Below are 22394 nucleotides of genomic sequence, written 5' to 3' on the forward strand. Positions count from 1 at the left end.
TAACAAATTGAAACCAAAAGTCACATAGCCCTCCTGTCTACTTTAGGTGAACATTTGCGGGCCTGTGAAAGAGTGCGGAACCGTGGGAGATAAACCTGTGTCCGGCTGTGAGCTGGAAGATAAGAAGCCTGTGAGTCAGGTCGGGGTGGAGCAATCTCTCAAGTTCTCCACCGATGGCGCTCTCACTCTTACATACAAAGGGGCCATGGACATACAGACAGGTGCGTAGCCAGTGCAAAGATCACCTGACATATTATGCTTCCCATAACTCGAAAAAAACTCGATTAAATAGCTTATAGATGAAAGGTTTTCTTCTTTTTTTTGGAAGAAGTGTCCTGTGCTCATACAGGTAATACTGAAAAGACAGTAATACTGTGAAATATTATTACTTTTAGTTCAAAATAACTGTTCAGTATCATTTGATCATTCTCAAATCATTCTAATATGCCGATAAAGAAACATTTATTATTATTATAAATATTGGAGAAACAGTTTTGCTGCTTAATATTTTTGTGGAAACTGTGGAACACTTTTTTTTGATGATTCCTTAATGAATAATTCAAAAGTTCAAAAGAACGGCATTTATTTTGTAACATTATAAATGTCTTTACAGTGACTTTTGATCAATTTAATGCATTCCCTACTGAATAAAAGTATTACTTGCTTTCAGAAAAATAATCTTATTGACCCTAAAACTTTTGACCAATAGTGTATAATGAATAGTATTGTATTTTTTTGTACCTGACATGATCATATTAGGGTGATCATGAGACTAGCACAGCTTTGTAGGAAATCTGTTGCCATGACAGCAACATTACACACATGTATTTAATCACGGAATCATCAGATCATCAAAATCAAGTATTATAGAGAGTTTTGCTTTAAGGTTAGAACAGTTCTGCCCCGGACTGAACCCCTGTCTCCCGTCTCTCCTGTAGGTACCGAAGACACCTTCATCATTAATCTTGTGTGTGACCAAAAGGCCACTCCAGCTTCCCTGAGGCTTATACACGAAGAGCTGGGCACGAGCACTCATGTAACCCACAATGTGTTCTTTGAGCTTTCCACTGCACTAGCCTGCGAGCCTGCTCCTGTAGACTGCCAAATCACTGGTGAGCCTTCCCATGCTCCATTTACTTGCCAAAAACATGCTGTTAATGAAATGGACCTGGCGAGAGTCTTTCCTATTGTAATGCATATGCTTTTTGAATAAGAATAAATGTGGGGTGGGACTTGATTTTGTCCATGGGGAATTTATTGGATGGTTGTGGTGTGCTATTGGTGGATGTCTGTTGAGTAAATGACGTCATCATGAAAGAGGGAGGGGAAGTTATTCTACAAAAATAAATAATGATGTACAGGGATAAACCATTTATTATAAACGCTGTAATATTCCATAAAAACGAACAATTGTCCATTTTGATTTCATGGTGACTTTAAACCTGAGATGTGTCATTTCTGCACCACTATTATCACTAAACTCAAGCCGTTTCCCCCTGCATTTCCAGATTTACAAGGTAGATCGTATGACTTGGGTGACCTCAGCCTGGATGACAAATATTATGTTCCTCTGGACACCTCGGATCAGGCCCGGTCTCAAACGTTTTACATCAACGTGTGTAAACCACTGCCTCGCGTCCAGGGCTGCCCCGGTGAGTGTCTACTGATGTGTTGACAGACTGGCTTCTGGGTAATTTGTGATTATTGGTTTGTTTATAACTGCAACCAAGGGTTGGCGCATTAGTTCTAGTCTGAATGACCTCGCAATAAACTAATAGATTCTGTTGTTGGCAGCTGGAACGATTGGAGCGTGTGGCCAGATCAAAGGCAGGAGTGTGAACCTGGGATACGTGCAGTCCAGCCTGCAGGCGGCACCAGACGGCTCCATCAGTATCGTTTATCTGAACGGGGACAAGTGTAGTTCAGGACGTTACTCCACCCGAATCATCTTCCAGTGTGATGACAGTCCTGTAAGTCCAAAAAGATTTTTATCCATGGCACTTTCCACAAATAAGGAACAAATTGGTGTCTCATTACCCTTTTAAAAGTAATTTCATATTCTTTTGAATGAAAGTTATTAGATTATGAAAATGATGTATATTTACACTATATTCTAACCTAAAATTTACAGTGTCCTAAATGTTTATTGTTAAATAATTGTATTGATCAAAAATGTATTCGTATTTAGCTGGAAGCAAAAAAAATCTCATTCCATATAAATGTTTCATGTAAGTATAATGTAAGTTTCTAAGTAACTACAAACCAATATTTGGTCCCTGATTAGTCACAGGTAAATATAAGGAAATTCTGTAAATCCTTTAGGGTTATTGATTCTGGTGTTTTTTATTTATTTTTATTTAGATTTAGGCAAATAAAAAGATCACAGAAATGATAAAACTCATGTTCCCTATTTTGGTAACTGGATTACAAAAAAAATATAAAACAAAAAGAAATAAGAGTATTTAGAGGTTTAGAGGATAAAAGTTATTGTTACTATTATTTTTTGAAAGAAATTAATTATTTTATTCAGCATGGATGCATTAAATTGATTAAAAGTGACAGTAAAGACATGTATAGTATTACAAAAGATTTCCATTTTAAAAAATGTGGTTATTTTGAGCTTTCTATTCCTCAAAGGTTTTTTTATCCATCAAATCTGATTTAAATTGTAATAATATCTCACAATATTAATGTATTTTTTATCAAATAAATGTAGCATTAGTGATTTAAAAAGACTTTTTTCAAAAACATGATAAAATCTACACAGATCTTGTACTCTTTTTCTGGAAAGTGTCCCATGTATTTAAGAGACTGAAGGTTTTAATGATGAAGCTGTTATAACACATTATTTTTTTACTTCTATTAACAGGGCGCACCCATGTTTGATCGCAAAGACGGCTGTGAATATGTTTTCATCTGGAGAACGTCAGAAGCTTGTCCAATCAAAAGAGTGCAGGGTAAGATGAACAGCCAATCACTTCGCAGGACGGTTAACTCAGACTCTCGCTTTAACTCAGTGTTTTTCCTGCTCTTCGCAGGTGAAAAGTGTAAAGTCCAGGACCCCAAAAGTGGTTATGAATACAATCTCACACCGCTGGCTGGAAAGGATTATGAAGTGAAGGGTTTGGGTTATGAGTATCACTTTGCAGTGTGCAGCCCCATTACATCCTCTGTCTGCCCTCACGGTGCCAGCAACACTGTGTCCTCCTGTCAGGTCGAGGGCCAAACACACAGGATAGCAGGCGAGTTTATTTCTTTAGTTCAGTATCAATGCTGAGCTAGTGGGTATGGAAGCTTGTTTCCGCCACAGAATGAAAAATAAAAAAGGTAATTGTGATTTTTTTTTTTTTTTTTTATCTCACAATTCTGACTTTTTTTCTTACAATTGCAAGTTTACATTTCGCAATTCTGACTTTATTTCTCAGAATTGCGAGATATAAAGTCAGAATTGCGTGAAATAAAGTCGCAATTGCGTGTTATGAAGTCAGAATTGCGAGATATAAAGTCAGAATTGATTGATATAAAGTCGCAATTGCGTGTTATGAAGTCAGAATTGCGAGATATAAAGTCAGAATTGATTGATATCAAGTCGCAATTGCAGGTTATAAAGTCAGAATTATGAGATATAAACTCGCAATTGCGAGAAATATACTTGAAATTCTGACTTTTTCTCTCAGAATCGCATGCTTATATCTCTGAATTATGACTTTATAATACGCAATTGGGAGATATAAAGTCAGAATTGCATGATATAAAGTCGCAATTGCGTGTTATAAAGTCAGATTTGTGAGATAAAACTATTCTGAGGGGAAAAAAGTCAGACTTTTTTCCCACGTAGAATTGGACTTAACTCGCAATTCTGAGAAAATATGTCAGAATTGCGAGATATAAACTCACAATTATGTGTTATAAATTCGGAATTGCGAGAGAAAAATAAGAATTCTTAGTTTTTTCTCTCACAATTCTGACTTTATATCACGCAATTCTGACTTTATATCTCGCAATTCTGACTTTATATCTCGCAATTCTGACTTTATATCTCGCAATTCTGACTTTATATCTCGCAATTCTGAGAAATAAAGTCACAATTATCTTTTAAAATGTTTTATTCTGTGGCGGAAACAAGCTTCCATAAGTAGGTTATTAATAGTAGAAGGTTTTTTTTTGTTTGGTTTTTTTCGTGTTTAACCTTTCCCATGCTCCTTTGCAGGGGTAGCCAATCAAAACCTCACATTTGATGATGGGGTTATCATGATCAACTACACAAATGGGGAATCCTGCCACAAGGTCTACGAGAGATCAACGGCTATCCTCTTCTCCTGCGACCACAGCAAGAATCCTGTGAGTTCCTTGCAGCCGATGATCAAGTTTATTAGAAAGTTGAATGGTTTTCCTAAACTATTATTTTTTGTTCGTCAGGGTAAGCCAGAATTCATAAAGGAGACGGCAGACTGCACATATCTGTTTGATTGGCACACAGCTTTGGCCTGCCCTTCATTCAAAACTACGACCTGCTCTTACAAGTGAGAGCAACTTTTGGTAACACTTTATTTTAAGGTGACGCAGTTACACGTTACTGCATGTACTTACTATAGGAATAACAGTACATTATGTATAATTACAACTAACCGTAACTATAGTGAGTACATGTAGTTAATTAATATTACTCAGTACTTATTTGAGTAGCTATAATGTAACTACGTCACCTTAAAATAAAGTGTAACCCAACTTTCTTGCTAATGTATTTGCACGTAACGCATAATATAACTGTCTAAATCATCTACTGTCTGTTTGGCAGTGATGGCAATGGCCATTCCTACGATCTATCCTCTCTGGCCCTGCACAAATCTAATTGGATGATCGTACCAGAAAAGGCCAATCAGAGGCAGCGTTACTATATCAATGTGTGCAAGTCTTTGGTGCCTCAGACCGGTGAGTGTCCGCAGCACAGCTGGAGCGCATTGACCATTCAGCATAGGTTTTATAACGGGTGTTTGTCTCAGGGTTGTGGAGCTGCCCGTCCAGCGCTGCAGCGTGTCTGAAGGACGGAGACCAGTATGTGAATCTGGGGGAGGCAGAGGCAGGACCACAGTGGGATAAAAACATACTGATTTTGAAGTACACCAATGGACAAGCCTGTCCTGACCAGAAGAGAAACCGGACCACCATCATTCGCTTCAGATGCGACCCAGACAAAGTGGTCTGTAATCATTAAGGCTTTTAGATATAATTCTGATCATACTGTATGTACACTGCTTAGCGTAAGTGAACACACCAATGCTAAAGTTGACTAAAAAGAGGAATAAAAAAATCTATTTTTGGAAATTGATCTTAATGCCTTAAAGGTTGGATGTTTCCTCATTTTTTTAATTAAGGACACCAATTTTCTTTGTGTATGAATAATATATCGTAAATAAATAAATGTTCTTCCTTAAAATACAGGTTGCATAAGTCAGGACACCCCTATGTTAAATTCCCATAGAGACAGCAGATTTTTATTTTTAAAGGCCAGTTATTTCATGGATCCGGGATAATATGCATCCTGATAAAGTTCCCTTCATCACACACTCTTCACCATACCTGGAGATTGACATGGGATATTAATCCCATTCCTCAATGAGAATTTAGGAACATAGGGGTGTCCTGACTTACGCAACCTGTATTTTAAGGAAGAACATTTATTTATTTACGATATATTATTCATACACAAAGAAAATTGGTGTCCTTAAAGGTTGGATTTTTCCAAATTTTTTTAATTAAAGCATTAAGATCAATTTCCAAAAGATTATTTTTTTATTCCTCTTTTTAGTCAACTTTAGCATTGGTGTGTTCACTTATGCTAGGCACTGTGTGTATGAAGACTTCAGATGCAAAAACTTTAATTTCACTTTTTAATTTCACTTTAATGTCAATGAAAAGGTTCTTGGTCAGTTATTGAAATGCCTTATTTTCAAAAAGAAGTTCACTGATAGGAGTTAAAACAAAGCTCATTATATATAATATATATACATCATATATATATATATATATATATATATATATATATATATATATAAAAGCCCATCTGATAATTTTTTTTTAAGGCAAGGTAAATCAATAAATATAAATCAAAATAACCATAGACATTTATAATGTCACGAAAAGATTATATTTAAAATAAATGCTGTTCTTTTTACCTGTCTAAGAATCCAGTTTTCAACATTGATGATAATAAATATTTCTTGAGCAGCAAATCAACATATTAGAAAAGTTTCTGAAGGATCATGTGACACTGAAGACTGGAGTAATGATGATGAAAATTCAGCTTTGATCACAGGAATCAATTACATCATTCAAATAGAAAACAGTTATTTATTTTCACAATATTACTAGTTTTACTGTATTTTTGATCAATTAAATTATTTCAAAAATCTTACTGACCTAAATTTATAATTATATGTAAATAATAATAATTACAATTATTTCTGTGTATATATATCTGTAACCCTGTTCTTGTCTGTGCCTACAGGACTCTGAACCCACTCTGATCACAGCACTGGAGAACTGTGTGTATAACTTTGTGTGGTTCACGGCTGCAGCCTGTCCTCTCAACAGCACTGAGCATGGAGACTGTAAAGTCACGAATCCAGCTACAGGCGAGTCAGTCACACAGAATACACACTTACTCACATGAACACTCAGAAGCAGAACAACTGAATCATCTTATCTAGACACTTCCTGTCTGCTCATAACACTGGCTTCTAGGTGCATGTGTCTGTTGCATGCAAATAGCCTAAATACAGAACATGTTTTTCTTTTCACACAAGCTCTTGCATACTGCGTTTATTTTTGTCCCCTGAATCAATCTAAGATGCATATGTATTTACGGTGTATGTGTTTGGTCTCCTCAGGTCATCTTTTTGACCTTAACGGCCTCAGTCGAACCGGTGGCTATACGGTCTACGATCCCTTGGCCCATAGGAAGATGTTCAGACTGAACGTGTGTGGAGAAGTAGCCAACGCTGGCTGTGCACCTGGAACAGGTATGTTTCCATAGGGATGTCCCGATACCACTTTTTCACTACCGATGCCGCAGCTTTGGCTATTTACGATACCGATATTAATCCGATGTTTTTATTTTATTCTTGAACTAATACTAGGCCTAATAAAATATTTGGAAGCACTTTACTCAAATAGCAACCTAAAAACATCTCACTCAAATGGAGAACAAATACTTATCCGGTATATAGTCCACAACAACAGTTGATTATGAAAGACTGCCACCCTTTATTCAAACACTACAAAAAATACAGGCAGGCAGGCTACTTCAGTAGGCTAACTTACTTAAAGCTACCAACAGGTTTAAAGTTAATCATTAACAAGCTTTAAAATTATCCATTGATCCGTGTACTTTTGCGGCCATTCGTTTTTCCTTTTTAACCCGTAAAACGAAAAATTAACGGTTGTTGTATTTTTAAAACGCAAGTTGAACACCAACATTTTAATTTGAACTGTATGCACACCAAAAGCTGCGCAAAAAAATTAATATTGATGTAAGTTATATATAAATAAGTTATTTTCTGTATGACCAGAAATGATGTTGTTTCCACTGTTGAAAGGAAAACCGGAAGTGTTCGTGCCGTGCAGTGCGCGCTCCACACTCTGCACACACCCTTGCTTGGATATGCGTCAAAATCATGTGTAGCCTAACGTTTACAGCCTACGGTTTATAAACGGAGGATACGGATTGCAAAACCGTGTTTATAGCACACCGAAGGTAGAGGGACGGAGTGTCTGTTGTGAGTTTAGGGGGCACATCAGCCAGAGATGTGTGTGTGTGTGAGAGTGAGTGTGTGAGACATACTACTTCCTGCTGAACAGAGGGTCGCCGAAAGAAGGACCTGACGTGCCGGTGTTTCGGCTACAAAAACCCAACGAACTGATCCGAAACCAGCCCAATTTTTATCCACCCGCCCAAACCCATTTTTTGCCTGCAAAATAGATTGCAAAACCGCCCAATATGCGCCGCTTACCTGGATGTCGCAGCAAGGGAAATGCTATTCAAGCATTGTTGGATAGGTATAGGTCATATTTTTTTCTCCCCTCCGATCTCCGATCTAGCGTTCTGGGCCAGTATCGGTACGATACCGACGCTGTGGAACGGATCGGGACATCGCTTCATTCAGTGAAAAACTGTGAAAAAATATCTCTTGTTTATTTTTAAGTAGAACTTTGGAGTCTATTGGGGCTTTTGCACCAGGTAGTTATTGCAACTAGTCACCAGCGCGGTCCCCCGAGAACTTAATTTTCCCCTAGGGCCATTTCTCCTGGTTGCATTCGCATCACCAGTGGGAAGTTTCAAGTGATGTAAGCCGACCAACAGCGATGTCATTTAAAAGGATAGTTCACCCAAAAATGTAAACTCTGTCAGTAATTACTCTCCCTCATGTTGTTCAATCCCGTAAGACCTTCGTTCATCTTCGGAACACGAATTAAGATATTTTTGATTAAATCTGAGATAGGGCTGCACGATATTGGGAAAAAATTACATTGCGATATTTTATTTTTCTGCGATATATATCGCGATATGAAAACAATTTCACCAGATGACATTGGAAAGAATGAATCATCTGAATGACTGGGGTGATTTTGTAATGGAGTGAATCTGCATAGAAACTATTATAGTTAACTAATGTAGTTAACTAGAGTTTAATAAATGGAACCTTATTGTAAAGTGTTACCGATTTGTTATGTCTCATGAGTTTAGTGTTGGACAGATCAGTTGTTTTAACCAATCGCTGGTTGCTGTTTGTCCCTGAATCATAGATGGATGGATAGACTCCATCCCGTTTTGATTATTCTTTGTTTTGCTCAGCATTTCTGTTTCATTGAGAATAATTGTTTTAATACATTTAGGCCTAAACAAAGACTTAACATGATAATGTTAAGATGTATTTTTCTGCAGGTGTGTGCATCAAGGACAATTCGATGGCCATAAATGCCGGAAACGCCACAAGGAAGCTGGTCTATAAGAATCAGGTGGTGGAGCTCACCTATGAGGACGGAGACGCGTGCGCCGCTGACCCTTCCTTCAGACACAAGAGCGTCTTCAGCTTCGTCTGCAGGTCTGAGGGAGCAGGCGCGGAGCAGCCCGTGCTGGTGTACTCGGATGACACCACTTGCAGTCACTTCTTCTTCTGGCACACCTCTCTGGTCTGCGAACAACAGGTAATGGAAAGTCTTTTAAAAGTTTCAATCCTCTGAACTAGGGGTCGACCGATATGTGATTTTCTGGGCCGATGCCGATATCGATTATTACAGATCAAGTAGACCGATAACCGATATTTTGAACCGATATATAGCATATGTCTGGTGTAAAAATGTAAGTCAATGTCAAAATTAAGAATAACAAAGGGATTTGACAAATACTTTCTTTAAATGATTTTAAACATATCTTTAAACCTGAGACCTGATAATAATAACATTATTATTGTTAGTAATAATAATATTAATAACTTAAAAAGTGCAGGAGCACCCAGCAGCATTCTGTAAACATTTTGTAAAACTTAAAGACTTAAATTTTAGTAATCAAAAAGCATTTCTAATTGATTGAAGTCATCAAACTTATTCAAATTTATTTACAGTTTAACAAAAATGAATGTGAATGAATTTTTAGGGCCCTATAAAAAAACGGACTTTAATTTTGACGGGTTGCCGTGGAGATCTTTGAGTGTGTTTATGCTATGACGATAACTTTTCTCAGTTGAAGCATTAAAAAGCTCATGAAGTGACTAATCGTCTCTGGAGATGATGTTTGTGCAATCATGTCCTCATATAATGATGCGGCTGAAAACAGTGCAAGCGTCACGTGTGTGTGTGTGTGTGTGTGTGTGTGTGTGTGTGTGTGTGTGTGTGTGTGTGTGTGTGTGTGTGTGGTAAATGAAATCACGCGTCTGCGCCATTCATTTAGAGACACGCAGGATTTATATTTATTTTGTCTTTTTGCGGTTTGAAATTCAATTTGATTTGTACTGACCTGCTTTTTATTAATTCTACAAAAAGTTGATAAATTCCATGACATTTCGCTTTATACAGTAAATTCCATTTTTATGTCTGGATTCCATCCGTGTTTTCTGCATCGTGGAGATCACAGGGCCTCTATTATATTGAGGTGTTTAGCAACTTCAGTGTAGTGATTTATCGGCAAATCGGTTTTGAAAATGACCGATAACCATAAAAATGCTTAATATCGGCGCCGATAATCGGTCGACCCCTACTCTGATCCTCGCTTCATTTGAACCTGCAACATATTTAGTGCATGTTTTCTGCAGGTGAAGTGCTCCGTTTGGAATGGAACCAGCCAGATTGACCTGAGTCCTCTGATCCATCACACTGGTTACTACACCGCTATCAATGAAGATGTAGACAGGGAGAAGTCTCCTGACTACTACATCAACATCTGCCAGCCCCTCAATCCCATCCCAGGGGTCAACTGTCCTCCAGGGGCCGCGGTGTGCATGGACCCCGTTAATGCAGAACCAATTGTGAGTAAACACACGAGCAGTGATTTCCACTGTTCTTAATTTTTTAGATGGTGAATGTAGGGAAGCACAATACCGCCTTTTCTTCAACAATTCCAATATGATACTTTAATTTTTGTTATTCGCCAATACGAGTACCGTTACCTTTATTTTCAGTGCAATTTTTTATATAATTTAAATATAATAATTTAAGTAAATAATAATTTAAATATATAAAAATATTGGGTGAAGAAATAATATGAATCATATTAGTTGGTTTGATTCGTTTAGCAAATAATATTTGAAGATAAAATCAAATTAAATAACTATATTGTGATATAAAATGACATAAAATTTAATTACTCATATCACGAAATAAGATTTTGGTCATATCACCCACCCCTATTCCAACCTGTTCAGAATTGTGTAATTTTAGCGAATGTGATTGATAATATAAATAATACTGTGTTTTTTTTATTATTATTAATTTATAAAACAATTAATTTTAAGTTGTCATTTTATTCAATTAGTTTTACTGTTATTTTAGTTTTTGCGCTGGTATCGATTCAGTATTGCTATTGGGATATTTTAGTCGGGTGTCATATCAAAGTCATAATTCTTGTTTTGCTTATCAGCTTGCATACACCAGCTTTAAAGTCATAAATATTGAATTTATGCTTAATATTCTATTAATTAGACACAATTACATCATAGACATAAAAATATAATATTGTTAGCTTAATTAATAACCAATATGCTACAGAAGCCGTCTCGCATGCATAACTTCAAATTTCATAATTTAGATGAAGAAAGTTTATATTATCAGTCAAATGAATAGGAATAATTTCATTAAAAGTATTTTTCGTTACTGAAACAGAGGCACCAGGGGTTGCTATTGAATCAACCCTAATCTATAGTGACATGTTTGAATCAGATTTTAAATTCAGTGTGGGCTTTTCCTTTCTGTGCAGGACATCGGACGAATCACCTCCCCTCCTCTTTATAACACCAACACCAACGAGGTGGTGATCAGCTTCACCAGCACGACCGTCTGCCCGTCGAACCGCAGCTCCAACTACTCCTCCAAGATCGTGTTCACCTGCCAGAAAGGGGCAGAGCTGGTAAAAGATCAACCCAAAACCCAAAAACGATTGAACCAACAACAACTCTGTTGAAGTCGACGATTTTGATATTCATTTCTGTTATACATGAGTGTAAGTGTGTGTTTCCTACGAGCAGGGTTCTCCCCAGATGATCCGGGCTCAGGACTGCATGTATGTGTTCGAGTGGGCCACTCCGGTGGTTTGCCCGGAGACCGTCACGGCGCAGGGCTGCAGTCTGACCGTCTCACAACTGCGTTACACCTTTGACCTCTCAGCGCTGTCAGGGCCCGTTCAGGTAATGACAAGAGAACAGAAAACAAAAACTGAACATTTCAAATTAGTATCCTTATAAGTCTTACCAAACAGACACCAATTTGAATAGGAATGTTTATTAAAGAAGGCACTTTTGCTCACTAAGGCTGCACGTATGTGATCACAGTTTTAACAGTTTTCTATTTGAATTGTGAAATGTAATTATTCCTGTGATGTCAAAGCTGAATATCTCCACATGATTCTTCAGAAATCATTCTGATATGCTGATTTGGTGCTCAGGAAACATTTATCATTAATATCAATGTTGAAAACGTTTGTCCTGCTTAATAGTTTTGTGGAAATTGTGATACTTTTTTTCAGAATGCTTTAATGAATAAAGAGTTCAAAAGAACAGTATTTTTTTTTTTTCAAATAGAAATATTTTGTAACATTTATAAATGTCTTTACTGTCGGTCATCAATTTAATGCATCCTTGCTGAATGAAAGTGTTAATTCCTTGATCTCAAAAAATGATCTTACTGGCCCCCCAACTTTTGAATGGTAGTGTGTGCGTGTGTGTATATATATTAAAAAATCTCAGTTTGTCAGCTTATAGGAACATAGTAGCAGAAGAACGATTCTGGATCTCTGTTTATTGTGTCTCTCTTAGGTTCCTGGAAGCTCTGGCTCCTTTACAATCAATGTGTGTGGGACTGTGGCAGACACAAAATGTAAAGACAGCGCAGTGTGTCTGATCTCCACTGGCTCAGCGGCTTCATATGGGAACAGCAAAGTCATGAGCCTAGACTACAAGAGGGAAGAGCAGGATGTGATCATGCAGTATAGTGGAGGAGACGCCTGTCCTCAAGGTAAGACGGACACTGAATCGCTCTAAAAACCTAGTAAACTAGTGTAAAAAAACAATGAGAAGAACAACATCCAACCTTCGTTAGAGTGCTTGAGTGATCTCAAAATTTGGTTAGATCAGAATTTTCTATGTCTTAATGAAAAAAAGACAGAGATTGTTGTGTTTGGTCGTGCGGGAGATTTAAGTGAATGTGCAGATGCTCTTGGTACTCTATGTTCACATATTCGACCTTTTACCAGGAATCTGGGTGTAATTTTTGACAGTGCTTTTAAATTTGAAAAACAAATTAGTTCAGTTGTTAAAACTAGCTTCTTCCATTTGAGACTTCTGGCGAAGGTCAAGCCATACATGCTACGTAAAGACTTTGAAAGAGTCATACATGCTTTTATTACGTCGCGATTAGACTACTGTAACTCTTTGTATGCCGGATTGGAGCAATCATCACTTCGACGGCTACAGTTAGTGCAGAACGCAGCAGCTCGACTTTTAACCGGGACCAAAAAACGTGAACATATTACACCCGTATTGGCCTCATTACATTGGCTTCCTGTTTGTTTTAGAATTAAATTTAAAATTGCATTAATTGTTTTTAAAAATCTAAGTGGGTTGTCGCCTTCATATTTAATGGAGCTATTACATGTCCACACACCTGTCAAAGTACTGAGATCTTCCGACCAGATGCTTGACAGGTGACAGAGCGTTCGCAGTGGCTGCTCCTAATATTTGGAATAGTCTGCCAATTTATGTAAGAAAAGCGCAGACTATTGAAATATTCAAGTCCTTGCTTAAGACGCATTATTATACTTTGGCTTTCAATTCTAGCTGAGCTCTGATATCTTGACCTGTGGGTTATTTCTGTTTGTACTTTGTGTGATATTGTTTGTTTAATAATTTGTTTTTGTTTCTTTGTTGGATCTTGTGAAGCACTTTGGTCAATTACGATGGTTTTTAAATGTGCTATATAAATAAAATTGAACTGAACTGAACTGAACTAAACCACATTTTAAGGCATAATGGGCAGACTTTTGGCAAAAGGTAATCATTGTGTTGCTTTGTAACGTGCAAAGTAAATGTTTCATAGTAAAGGCAATCCCAGAAAGCATTGCAATCAAACAAGCTCAAAATCTAAGTTGGAAGAATCCAGTTACACTTTTTCTCTAAATCATTAACATTTGTGTTAATTGTCTTTCAGTTACAGATAAAGATGAAGTGTGCAGTTTCCCCTTTAATTTCCTGGGCAAGTCTTATACTGACTGCACAACTGAAGGCAGGACTGACGGAAGGAAGTGGTGTGCAACTACAAGCAACTATGATAAAGATCAGAAATGGGGCTTCTGCTCTGATGGTACGAATCCCTGCTAGCCTAAAATCTCACGAAATACGTGTACTTATGTGGGGGATAAAACTACTGGACAAGCTTTATTGTTGTTAAAAAAATACATTTTTGGATTCAGTCCCTTGTTAAGGAAGAAAAATAAAGTAAATATTTTTTTACATAAATAATTGAAGTAAAAAATTTAAATAATTGTGTTTACAAAATGCATTTTTTTAAATGTAAACAATTTTGTAATTACATTAGGTTTCCTTTAAACAAGTAATATTTAGTTGAATAGAATAGATTAGTTGAGTAGACTAGTTGAGTAAACTAGTTGAGTAGACTAGTTGAGCAGACTAGCTGAGTAGATTAGTTGAGTAGACTAGCTGAGTAGACTAGCTGAGTAGACTAGCTGAGTGGACTAGTTGAGTGGACTAGTTGAGTAGACTAGTTGAGTGGACTAGTTGAGTGGACTAGCTGAGTAGACTCGCTGAGTAGACTAGTTGAGTGGACTAGTTGAGTGGACTAGTTGAGCAGACTAGCTGAGTAGATTAGTTGAGTAGACTAGTTGAGTAGACTAGTTGAGCAGACTAGCTGAGTAGATTAGTTGAGTAGACTAGTTGAGTAAACTAGTTGAGTAGACTAGTTGAGTGGACTAGTTGAGTGGACTAGCTGAGTAGACTCGCTGAGTAGACTCACTGAGTAGACTCGCTGAGTAGACTAGTTGAGTGGACTAGTTGAGTGGACTAGTTGAGTAGACTAGCTGAGTAGACTAGCTGAGTAGACTAGCTGAGTAGACTAGTTGAGTAGACTAGTTGAGTAGACTAGTTGAGTGGACTAGTTTAGTGGACTAGTTGAGTAGACTAGTTGAGTGGACTAGCTAAGTAGACTAGTTGAGTGGACTAGTTGAGTGGACTAGTTGAGCAGACTAGTTGAGCAGACTAGTTGAGCAGACTAGTTGAGTAGACTAGTTGAGTAGACTAGCTGACATTATGGCAATTTATCTGTTAAATAAAATAACAGTCAACTCTGTTAGAGAGATACATAAAGCATTATCTATTGTGAAGGCTCATATTCATCCACACTATCACACAGAGCCGAAGCAAAACCAAAACAATGTTCTTTAGCAAAATGCATGTTTTTTTTTTAACTGCCTGAGGGACAAAAGTTACATTGTATAGGCTGTATGTAGCCCCGCCCCTTTTCAGCGCTGCGCTCGTTGTCTTTTGTCTTCCGGTCTGTATTTTCACAGCGATCTTGTGTATTTATAAATGAACGGCTCATTTTTAAAATCTTCCCGGCCTACTGACATTTGTCAAGACATCTGCTTTAAACATTACAATGCTCATGAGAACTTTTGTCTACTTTACATCAAGTAAATCCACTTCACCAGCTAATTACTCCTAGACAGCGATGCCATAGAAATATACAGAGCGACCGCAAAAACGGAAGTTCAAAGACAATATTCTAAAGATGCTGCGCCCTTGTTTCTTTGGCGCATAAGGTCTATACATTTTAAATTGTATGTGTTTTATAAGTTTTGAATTGGAAATGTGTTTCTGTCGGCACTTGAATTAAGGGCTATTTTAAGGTCTTTTTATTTTTGTGCCTGTGTTTCACAGCACTAAGAGGGAAGCATCAATCGTCCATTTTATTCTCGTGTGACCCGGCGGCGGGCCGTGGCAGACCCCAGCTGATGAGCGAGACCCAAGGGTGTTCTGCCACCTTCCAGTGGCGTACGAATGTGGTGTGCCCACCCAAAAAGATGGAGTGCAAGCTGGCAGGACAACACCAGACCTACGACCTGCGCACCCTCTCTTCTCTTACAGAACCGTGGAAATTCAGCCACAAGGAAGATTCGTGAGTCTCGCACCTGTTGCATGATGTCAATGTGCAATATATCATTGAGAATATCCAATATTAGCAACAACAAAAACGTTATAAGTTACATTGATTGATAATGCAAAATTTTTAAAAAACATAATAACATGGCTCCCCCGTTTTAAAATTCTTGTTTGTGTCTGATTTTGCATGAAGTAATCAATGATTTCTGTTAGTTTTTAACATCTAAAAAAATATTTTCCCGAAGCATTAACAAAAAGTGATTATGGTATAGTATCTAGAGACTGGCTGAAAGTATATCCAGAATAAAAATATTATAATGATTGTACTATATTATTATAACTAATTTACAAGTTAGATGGACAAAAATGCTGAATATACATACAAAATATTTGCACAATTGTTTTGTTTTTTTCTCAAAATGATATTAACCTATACTTTTTGAAGCCATACCAGTTAAAAAAGCTATTGGTATCAGCCAAAATTGCTATATCTGTGCATGTATTTTCTTTTTGTCCGCGAACATGCATTTCTGGAGTATTCAAGTTTTTGTGGGACGCTTTCAAATCAGTAGACGCAACTTGGACACAACTTATTTAATCAGTAATGGAACAATTGTGTAATATTGCACCTGCATCTGGTCAGTATGTATGAAATTCACAATTGTACTATGTTCCCACAGTTACTACTTCAATCTGTGCCAGGCCGTCCATGGAGGCCCGTCAGGTTGTGCAGCGGATGCCGCCGTGTGTCGCAGACGTGCCGACGGGAAGACGGAGACTCTAGGCCGTGTGCACACGCAGACCATGGAGTTAATCGGTAAGTGTTTTTAAACCTTCTCTGACATAATCATAGCTTTGTTGGTTTCTCATCAGCATGTGTTTCCTCCAGATGGAAAGATCCTGGTCAATTATTCCATGGGTGGCGAGGTGTGTGGAAACAGAATACCAGCCAGAACAATCATACAGCTGAAGTGTGGCAGCACAATGGGTCATCCAAAATTACTATTTAAGTAAGTAATGAGAAACTTGGCGTGAATGGATTCTTAACTTGTGGTGTTGGTGTTTAAAATCTGTTAAAGTTGGCATGAATTGGACGTTGAGATAGTAATTTCTTACCCATGATGACGTGTATCCGAGTTAATCAGCTTCTCGGTCAAGAAAATTGTAGGACTGGATGTGATTTTGGTAATCGAGAATTTATTGGATGGTTGTTTGCTATTGGTCGATCTCATGTGAGTGACAGGTTGTCCCGCCCTCGTGCCCTAAACGCGTCATCGAAAAGAGAAGAGATGTCGCTGCAAGAGGGAAGGAGAGTTATTTTGATTAAAGATTACGAGGGCACGTGAATAAAAAAAAAAGTTTTCCACGAATAAATAATTTGTAATAAATGCTGCAATATTCCATAAACTACATGAATTGGCCATTTTAATTCCATGCTGACTTTAACGACATCAACTTCACCTAACCATATGAAGAAAAAAACATATATACATATTTATAAAGTTTCCATTGGGAATCTGGGCTGTAGTTTTAATGTACTTTTGCAGGGCTTTACCACTGTACTTCTCAGGTAAATAAGCCTTTGTGTGTTTTAGGGAGGATAAAACTGCATGTGAGTTCTGGCTGGAGTGGGAGACTCGATCTGCATGCGCTGTAAAGCAGGAGGAAGTCGAGATGCTCAATGGAACCATCAAAATCCCAGAGACAGGAGCCATGTTCAGCCTGGGAGCGCTTTATTACCGGTGCGTATCTCTCGCTCTCTCGGTTCTCCTGCTTTAATACAGAGTCTACAACTACACCACACTACATCTGGTTATGTGCATGAGATTAACAGTGTTTTATCTGTCCCCAGTTTCCACAATGCCACAGGAGACATCCGTTCTAACGGAGATCGCTATATCTACCACATCCAGCTCTCAGGCATCACCGACAGCTCCATTTCCAATTGCCTGGGGGCCAATATCTGTCAGGTCAAGATTGAAAGCAGTTACCGCCGGAAAATTGGCTCTTCCAGCAAAGCCAAGTATTATATCAAAGGTAAGAGGAATTCTGTGAGCAGTGCTCAAATGTTAAATGGCAAAAAAAAAAAAATTGGATGATTTTTCTTTACTTTTTCAATATTTGGTCTTTTTTTGTAGTATTAGTATTTGGCTACAATTAGCAAATTGATCTGAAGTCCACTTTCATCACTTAGGGGGAATTTTTAAATGATATATTTTTCGTAATATATTTTAGGTTGATGTTACTTATTTTTCTGTAAACAGTGTAGTTTGAGGGAAAACAAATATTTCTGTAATATTGTAACAGTTGGCGTGTTGTATGTTGTCAGGTGGAAACCTTGACGTCTCGGTACAGTCTGACTCCGTATGTGGGCGAGACAAAACCAAAACCGTGTCCTCGACCATCCTGTTCCACTGCAGCCCTACAGCAGGAGAGGGTATCCCAGAATTCTTGCTGGAAACGGATGGCTGCCAGTATCTGTTTGTTTGGCACACCTCCACCGTTTGTACATTTTTGTGAGTATCTCAGAGCCTAAACATGTTTCCAGGCACTTCTGACACAGAGATATGTCAGCAGAGGAAGTTTAAGTAAAGTGTTGGTTCTCCTATTGTTCATCAGCTCCCTGGACCCACACAGCACTGACGGAGGGGAGGAGCATGCTGGACTGTCTGGGCGGAGTCAGGCTTTAGGGGCGGTGCTTAGCCTGCTGTTGATTGTCCTCACAATCTGTTTGCTTGTTCTCTTGCTGCACAAACGAGAAAGGAGGTAAATGCAACTTAAATTTTATGTGTGCTTTTTTTTTTAAAGAATTTAATACTTTTATTCAGCAGGGACAGTAAAGACATTTATAATGTTATATTTATATTTTAAATAAATTCTGTTCTTTTGAACTTTTTATTCATCGAAGAATCCGGAAAAACAAGTATCAGGATTTTCCACAAAAATATTAAGCAACACAACTGTTTTTAACATTGATGATAATAGAAATTGTTTCATGAGCAGCAATATATATATATATAGGAATTGTACTTGAGCTGCTTAAAATATGTTTATATATTTTTAGGCAACTTGTAATGCAGAAAGTGTCCAGCTGCTTCAAGAAAGGAAATCCAGTGTCTTACAAATACTCCAGGGTAACGGTTTATCTTTTTTTATTTCCTTTATCATTTTAAAATGAGTCCAAGTTGAACAGAACGAGTCTGTGCGTAACTCTCCTCGTCTGTGTTGTTCTCTCTCTGTAGGTGAACACAGATGAGGATGGATGTGAGGATGAGATGGAGTGGCTGATGGAGGAGACCGGGACGCCCACACGGGAGCCTCAAGAGAACGGTCACATCACCACCAAACCCGTCAGCGCAGACGCCCTGCGCTCCTTCTCCCTGGACGAGCAGGACAGCGAGGACGAGGTGCTCACGGTCCCAGGGGTCCGAATGGCCCCGTCGTCGTCCTCTTCCTCACGGCTGCGGTCGGCTTTGCTGAAAGCGGAGAGCGATGAGGATCTGGTGGGGCTCCTGGTGGACACGCGGACCAGATACAGCGATAGAAACCCGAGGAAACCCCAGCCTGACCCCGATGACAGCGACGAGGACCTTCTTAAAGTCTGAGCGCATCGGCCAGCCGAACTGAACTTCTGAATGTCTCTGCCACCACGCTTTAAACGTTCAGTTGCTCCAGTTTTTGGTTTTCTAAAGGGAAATCTTTGCGAGACCGCTTTCAGGAGCAAGTTAGTCGTTTCGTCCACTAAATTGACTTGATGCCTTCCTGACAAAAATTATTTTTGTCATTTGATCGTTTATTTGTTTGTTTGTTCGTTTCCCATTGATTAAGATGAGTTGTGTACAGCATCGTATGTGAATTCGGTCTCCCACGAACTTACAGAAATGGACTATATCGATTTTTTTTATTGTTATTTAAGGATTTTTGGGTACTGTTTTTTTGTTAACACACCAGCTCACTGGAAAAATACACTGTTTTCTGAAATGATTTTGATTGATTGTGGCAGATACAGTCGAAGACCTTTTCTAAACTACAATCTGAAGCAGTATTTCACATATCTTGAGCCATGTAGCACCGAAAGGAGATTGATTCGCTTTGCCAAGTTTAGATTTCAATCACAAAGCTTGGAATATCACGCTTCAGCATTAACGATAACATCCATTCGTCGTTGAGTGTTTTGTGCGATGCTTTTGCCCGCTTGTTCTGCCAAAAAAGCATGTTCTACTTCTCCTACTGGAACACAGAGCGCATACAGAGGTTTAGTGCCATGAAGGAATGACAGTGCATGTAAGACTTGCAAAAGTGTAATTTCTCATCGCAATCAGAAGTGCTTCAGTGTGCTGTTTATTTGTGTTATTGTTGAATTTATGTAATTATTATATTTGCGTAACACTTTACAATGAGGTTGAATTCATTAACATTATTAAATGTATTAGATATCATGATCTTACAGAGCCTCTAAAGTGAAAAGGTGATAGAAAAAAAAATGAAATGGGAGTGGGAGGAAAAATGATATTCAATGCTTTTGCGTTCTCTCACCAAACTTTTGCATTCATCAGAGAAAGTTTGTGTTCACTTCCAAAACTTGTGATGAAAATAATGAGGTGGCGGAAAAGCCTATATTTCTGTGCTTCTGCAAGCAAGTGCAAAGTTTCTCAGGGGAATGCAATATTTTTGTAAGCGATTTTTGTAAGTTTCTCGGGGAAAAGCAGTTCTTTTGCGAGAGAATGCAAAGCATTGAAATATAATTTTTATAATCACCATTTCACCTTGGCTTCGTATGAAATACTAACAGTGAACAACGTTTTTTTGTTCATTCATGAAACTTAACCAACGTTAATTTATACAACTTAGTGTATTAGAAATGTATTCATATTGGTAGAAATGAACATTTACCTATATTAATAATTCTGTAAAAGTCTTGTTCATTGTTATTTTGTGATATCTAATGCACTAATGTTAACAAATTGAACTTTATTGTAAAAGTTATTGTTTTTCCTCGTTCTTTTAAATTTACGCTTTGCGCAGAAGAAAAGCAAGCAGCAGAAAGCCTTCTACAAAGCACTTTTCCCGTTAGCATGAACAGTTTTGTTGTTAGTCACATTAATCACCTGCGAATGTATGCGTTTTATTTGCTGAATGTGTTGTTTATCAGTTTCAGCTCACCTTTAATGTCCTGCTGACTGCTGTCCGGAAATGATTTACCAAAACCTTCTTCTCACATGGCAATAAAACAGGACATTGGTCTTGTTCGACAGCATGTGTTACAGTGTTTTTCCCTCTGGCTCTAATAGTTTCTCATAGGCTTGTATTACCCATCCGTCAGTGTATTCCTCACATATTATATGGTTGCCAAATAAAGCCACAGCAGTTCTGTATGTCTTTCATAACTCACAGTTCCTGAGACGGTACTGTACATCAAACTGAGGTATCTCTTTAAGTACTTTGCACTTTGGTGGACATGTTTCTCTGTCCTTTAGGGCAGGTGACGGTACGCTCGATAGCTATTGGTCGTCACGGGTTCCCCCTCTCCCTTCTGAAGAGTTGTCTGTGACTGCTGTGTGGGAGATTGTATGTTTAATTCTCTGAAAAACTTCAACTGTCCTGAGATCATCTTTTTTTCTGTTGGAAGCTTTAGCTCTTCTCAGACTGTATTTGTCATGTTATACAGCATCTTGTTTTTTGATTTAAATAGTTTATGCTGAGATAAAATGGCATTATTTCAATAAAAATATCAGCTGCTCTGCATGCATTCTTACTAGGAGTTCTTGTGGTTCATCTTGCTAACTAGTCTGAGGCCAGAAACTACTGTAACTAGTCTGAGGCCAGCAGAAACTACTGTAACTAGTCTGAGGCCAGAAACTACTGTAACTAGTCTGAGGCCAGCAGAAACTACTGTAACTAGTCTGAGGCCAGCAGAAACTACTATAACTAGTCTGAGGCCAGAAACTACTGTAACTAGTCTGAGGCCAGCGGAAACTACTATAACTAGTCTGAGGCCAGAAACTACTGTAACTAGTCTGAGGCCAGCAGAAAATACTGTAACTAGTCTGAGGCCAGAAACTACTGTAACTAGTCTGAGGCCAGAAACTACTGTAACTAGTCTGAGGCCAGAAACTACTGTAACTAGTCTGAGGCCAGAAACTACTGTAACTAGTCTGAGGCCAGAAACTACTGTAACTAAACTACTATAACTAGTCTGAGGCCAGAAACGATACTCGGTTACTAACGTAACCTCGGTTCTCTCTAGAGAGGGAACGAGTATTGCGTAAGTTTAGCTTACGCTACGGGAAAGATTCATCTTCTCGAGATACTGAAGCCAAAAAATTATCCTTAATGTTGTATACCTTGTCAACGCAGTGCAGCAGCTAGCAGACCTAGAGCAGGCCATCTCGCGTGCTCATTGGCTGCCCTGCGGGCAACTGCTGCAGCCTACCAGTGAGCCCGGCGTGACGTCACGGCCAATGAAGGGCGCCCGCGCCTTTATAGCATCACAGCCCGCCAGATAGGCGTGGC

The 22394-nt window shown here is 38.3% G+C and overlaps 1 protein-coding gene across 1 annotated transcript in view; it reads left to right on the forward strand.

Moving 5' to 3' along the window:
• The window catches only part of LOC143730729 (cation-independent mannose-6-phosphate receptor-like), a 44880-nt gene extending 23244 nt beyond the window's left edge, over positions 1-21636 (forward strand). The window contains exons 21-47 of the mRNA XM_077221265.1: positions 47-221; positions 939-1112; positions 1509-1652; positions 1795-1970; positions 2870-2957; positions 3039-3242; positions 4211-4341; positions 4420-4523; positions 4799-4932; positions 5004-5200; positions 6509-6635; positions 6891-7022; positions 8945-9207; positions 10311-10523; positions 11471-11620; positions 11739-11897; positions 12525-12723; positions 13915-14067; positions 15660-15897; positions 16562-16698; positions 16771-16891; positions 17477-17623; positions 17734-17918; positions 18211-18397; positions 18501-18647; positions 18946-19015; positions 19124-21636. Coding sequence (XP_077077380.1) covers positions 47-221; positions 939-1112; positions 1509-1652; positions 1795-1970; positions 2870-2957; positions 3039-3242; positions 4211-4341; positions 4420-4523; positions 4799-4932; positions 5004-5200; positions 6509-6635; positions 6891-7022; positions 8945-9207; positions 10311-10523; positions 11471-11620; positions 11739-11897; positions 12525-12723; positions 13915-14067; positions 15660-15897; positions 16562-16698; positions 16771-16891; positions 17477-17623; positions 17734-17918; positions 18211-18397; positions 18501-18647; positions 18946-19015; positions 19124-19486 — 4518 coding nt within the window. The 3' untranslated portion in view covers positions 19487-21636. The remainder of the gene's footprint in view (positions 1-46; positions 222-938; positions 1113-1508; positions 1653-1794; positions 1971-2869; positions 2958-3038; positions 3243-4210; positions 4342-4419; positions 4524-4798; positions 4933-5003; positions 5201-6508; positions 6636-6890; positions 7023-8944; positions 9208-10310; positions 10524-11470; positions 11621-11738; positions 11898-12524; positions 12724-13914; positions 14068-15659; positions 15898-16561; positions 16699-16770; positions 16892-17476; positions 17624-17733; positions 17919-18210; positions 18398-18500; positions 18648-18945; positions 19016-19123) is intronic.
• The last annotated feature ends 758 nt before the right edge of the window (positions 21637-22394 follow it).

Source organism: Siphateles boraxobius, unplaced genomic scaffold, assembly GCF_051911475.1.
Source record: "Siphateles boraxobius isolate OS27281-9 unplaced genomic scaffold, OSU_SipBor_1 80, whole genome shotgun sequence".
Lineage (NCBI taxonomy): Eukaryota > Metazoa > Chordata > Actinopteri > Cypriniformes > Leuciscidae > Siphateles > Siphateles boraxobius.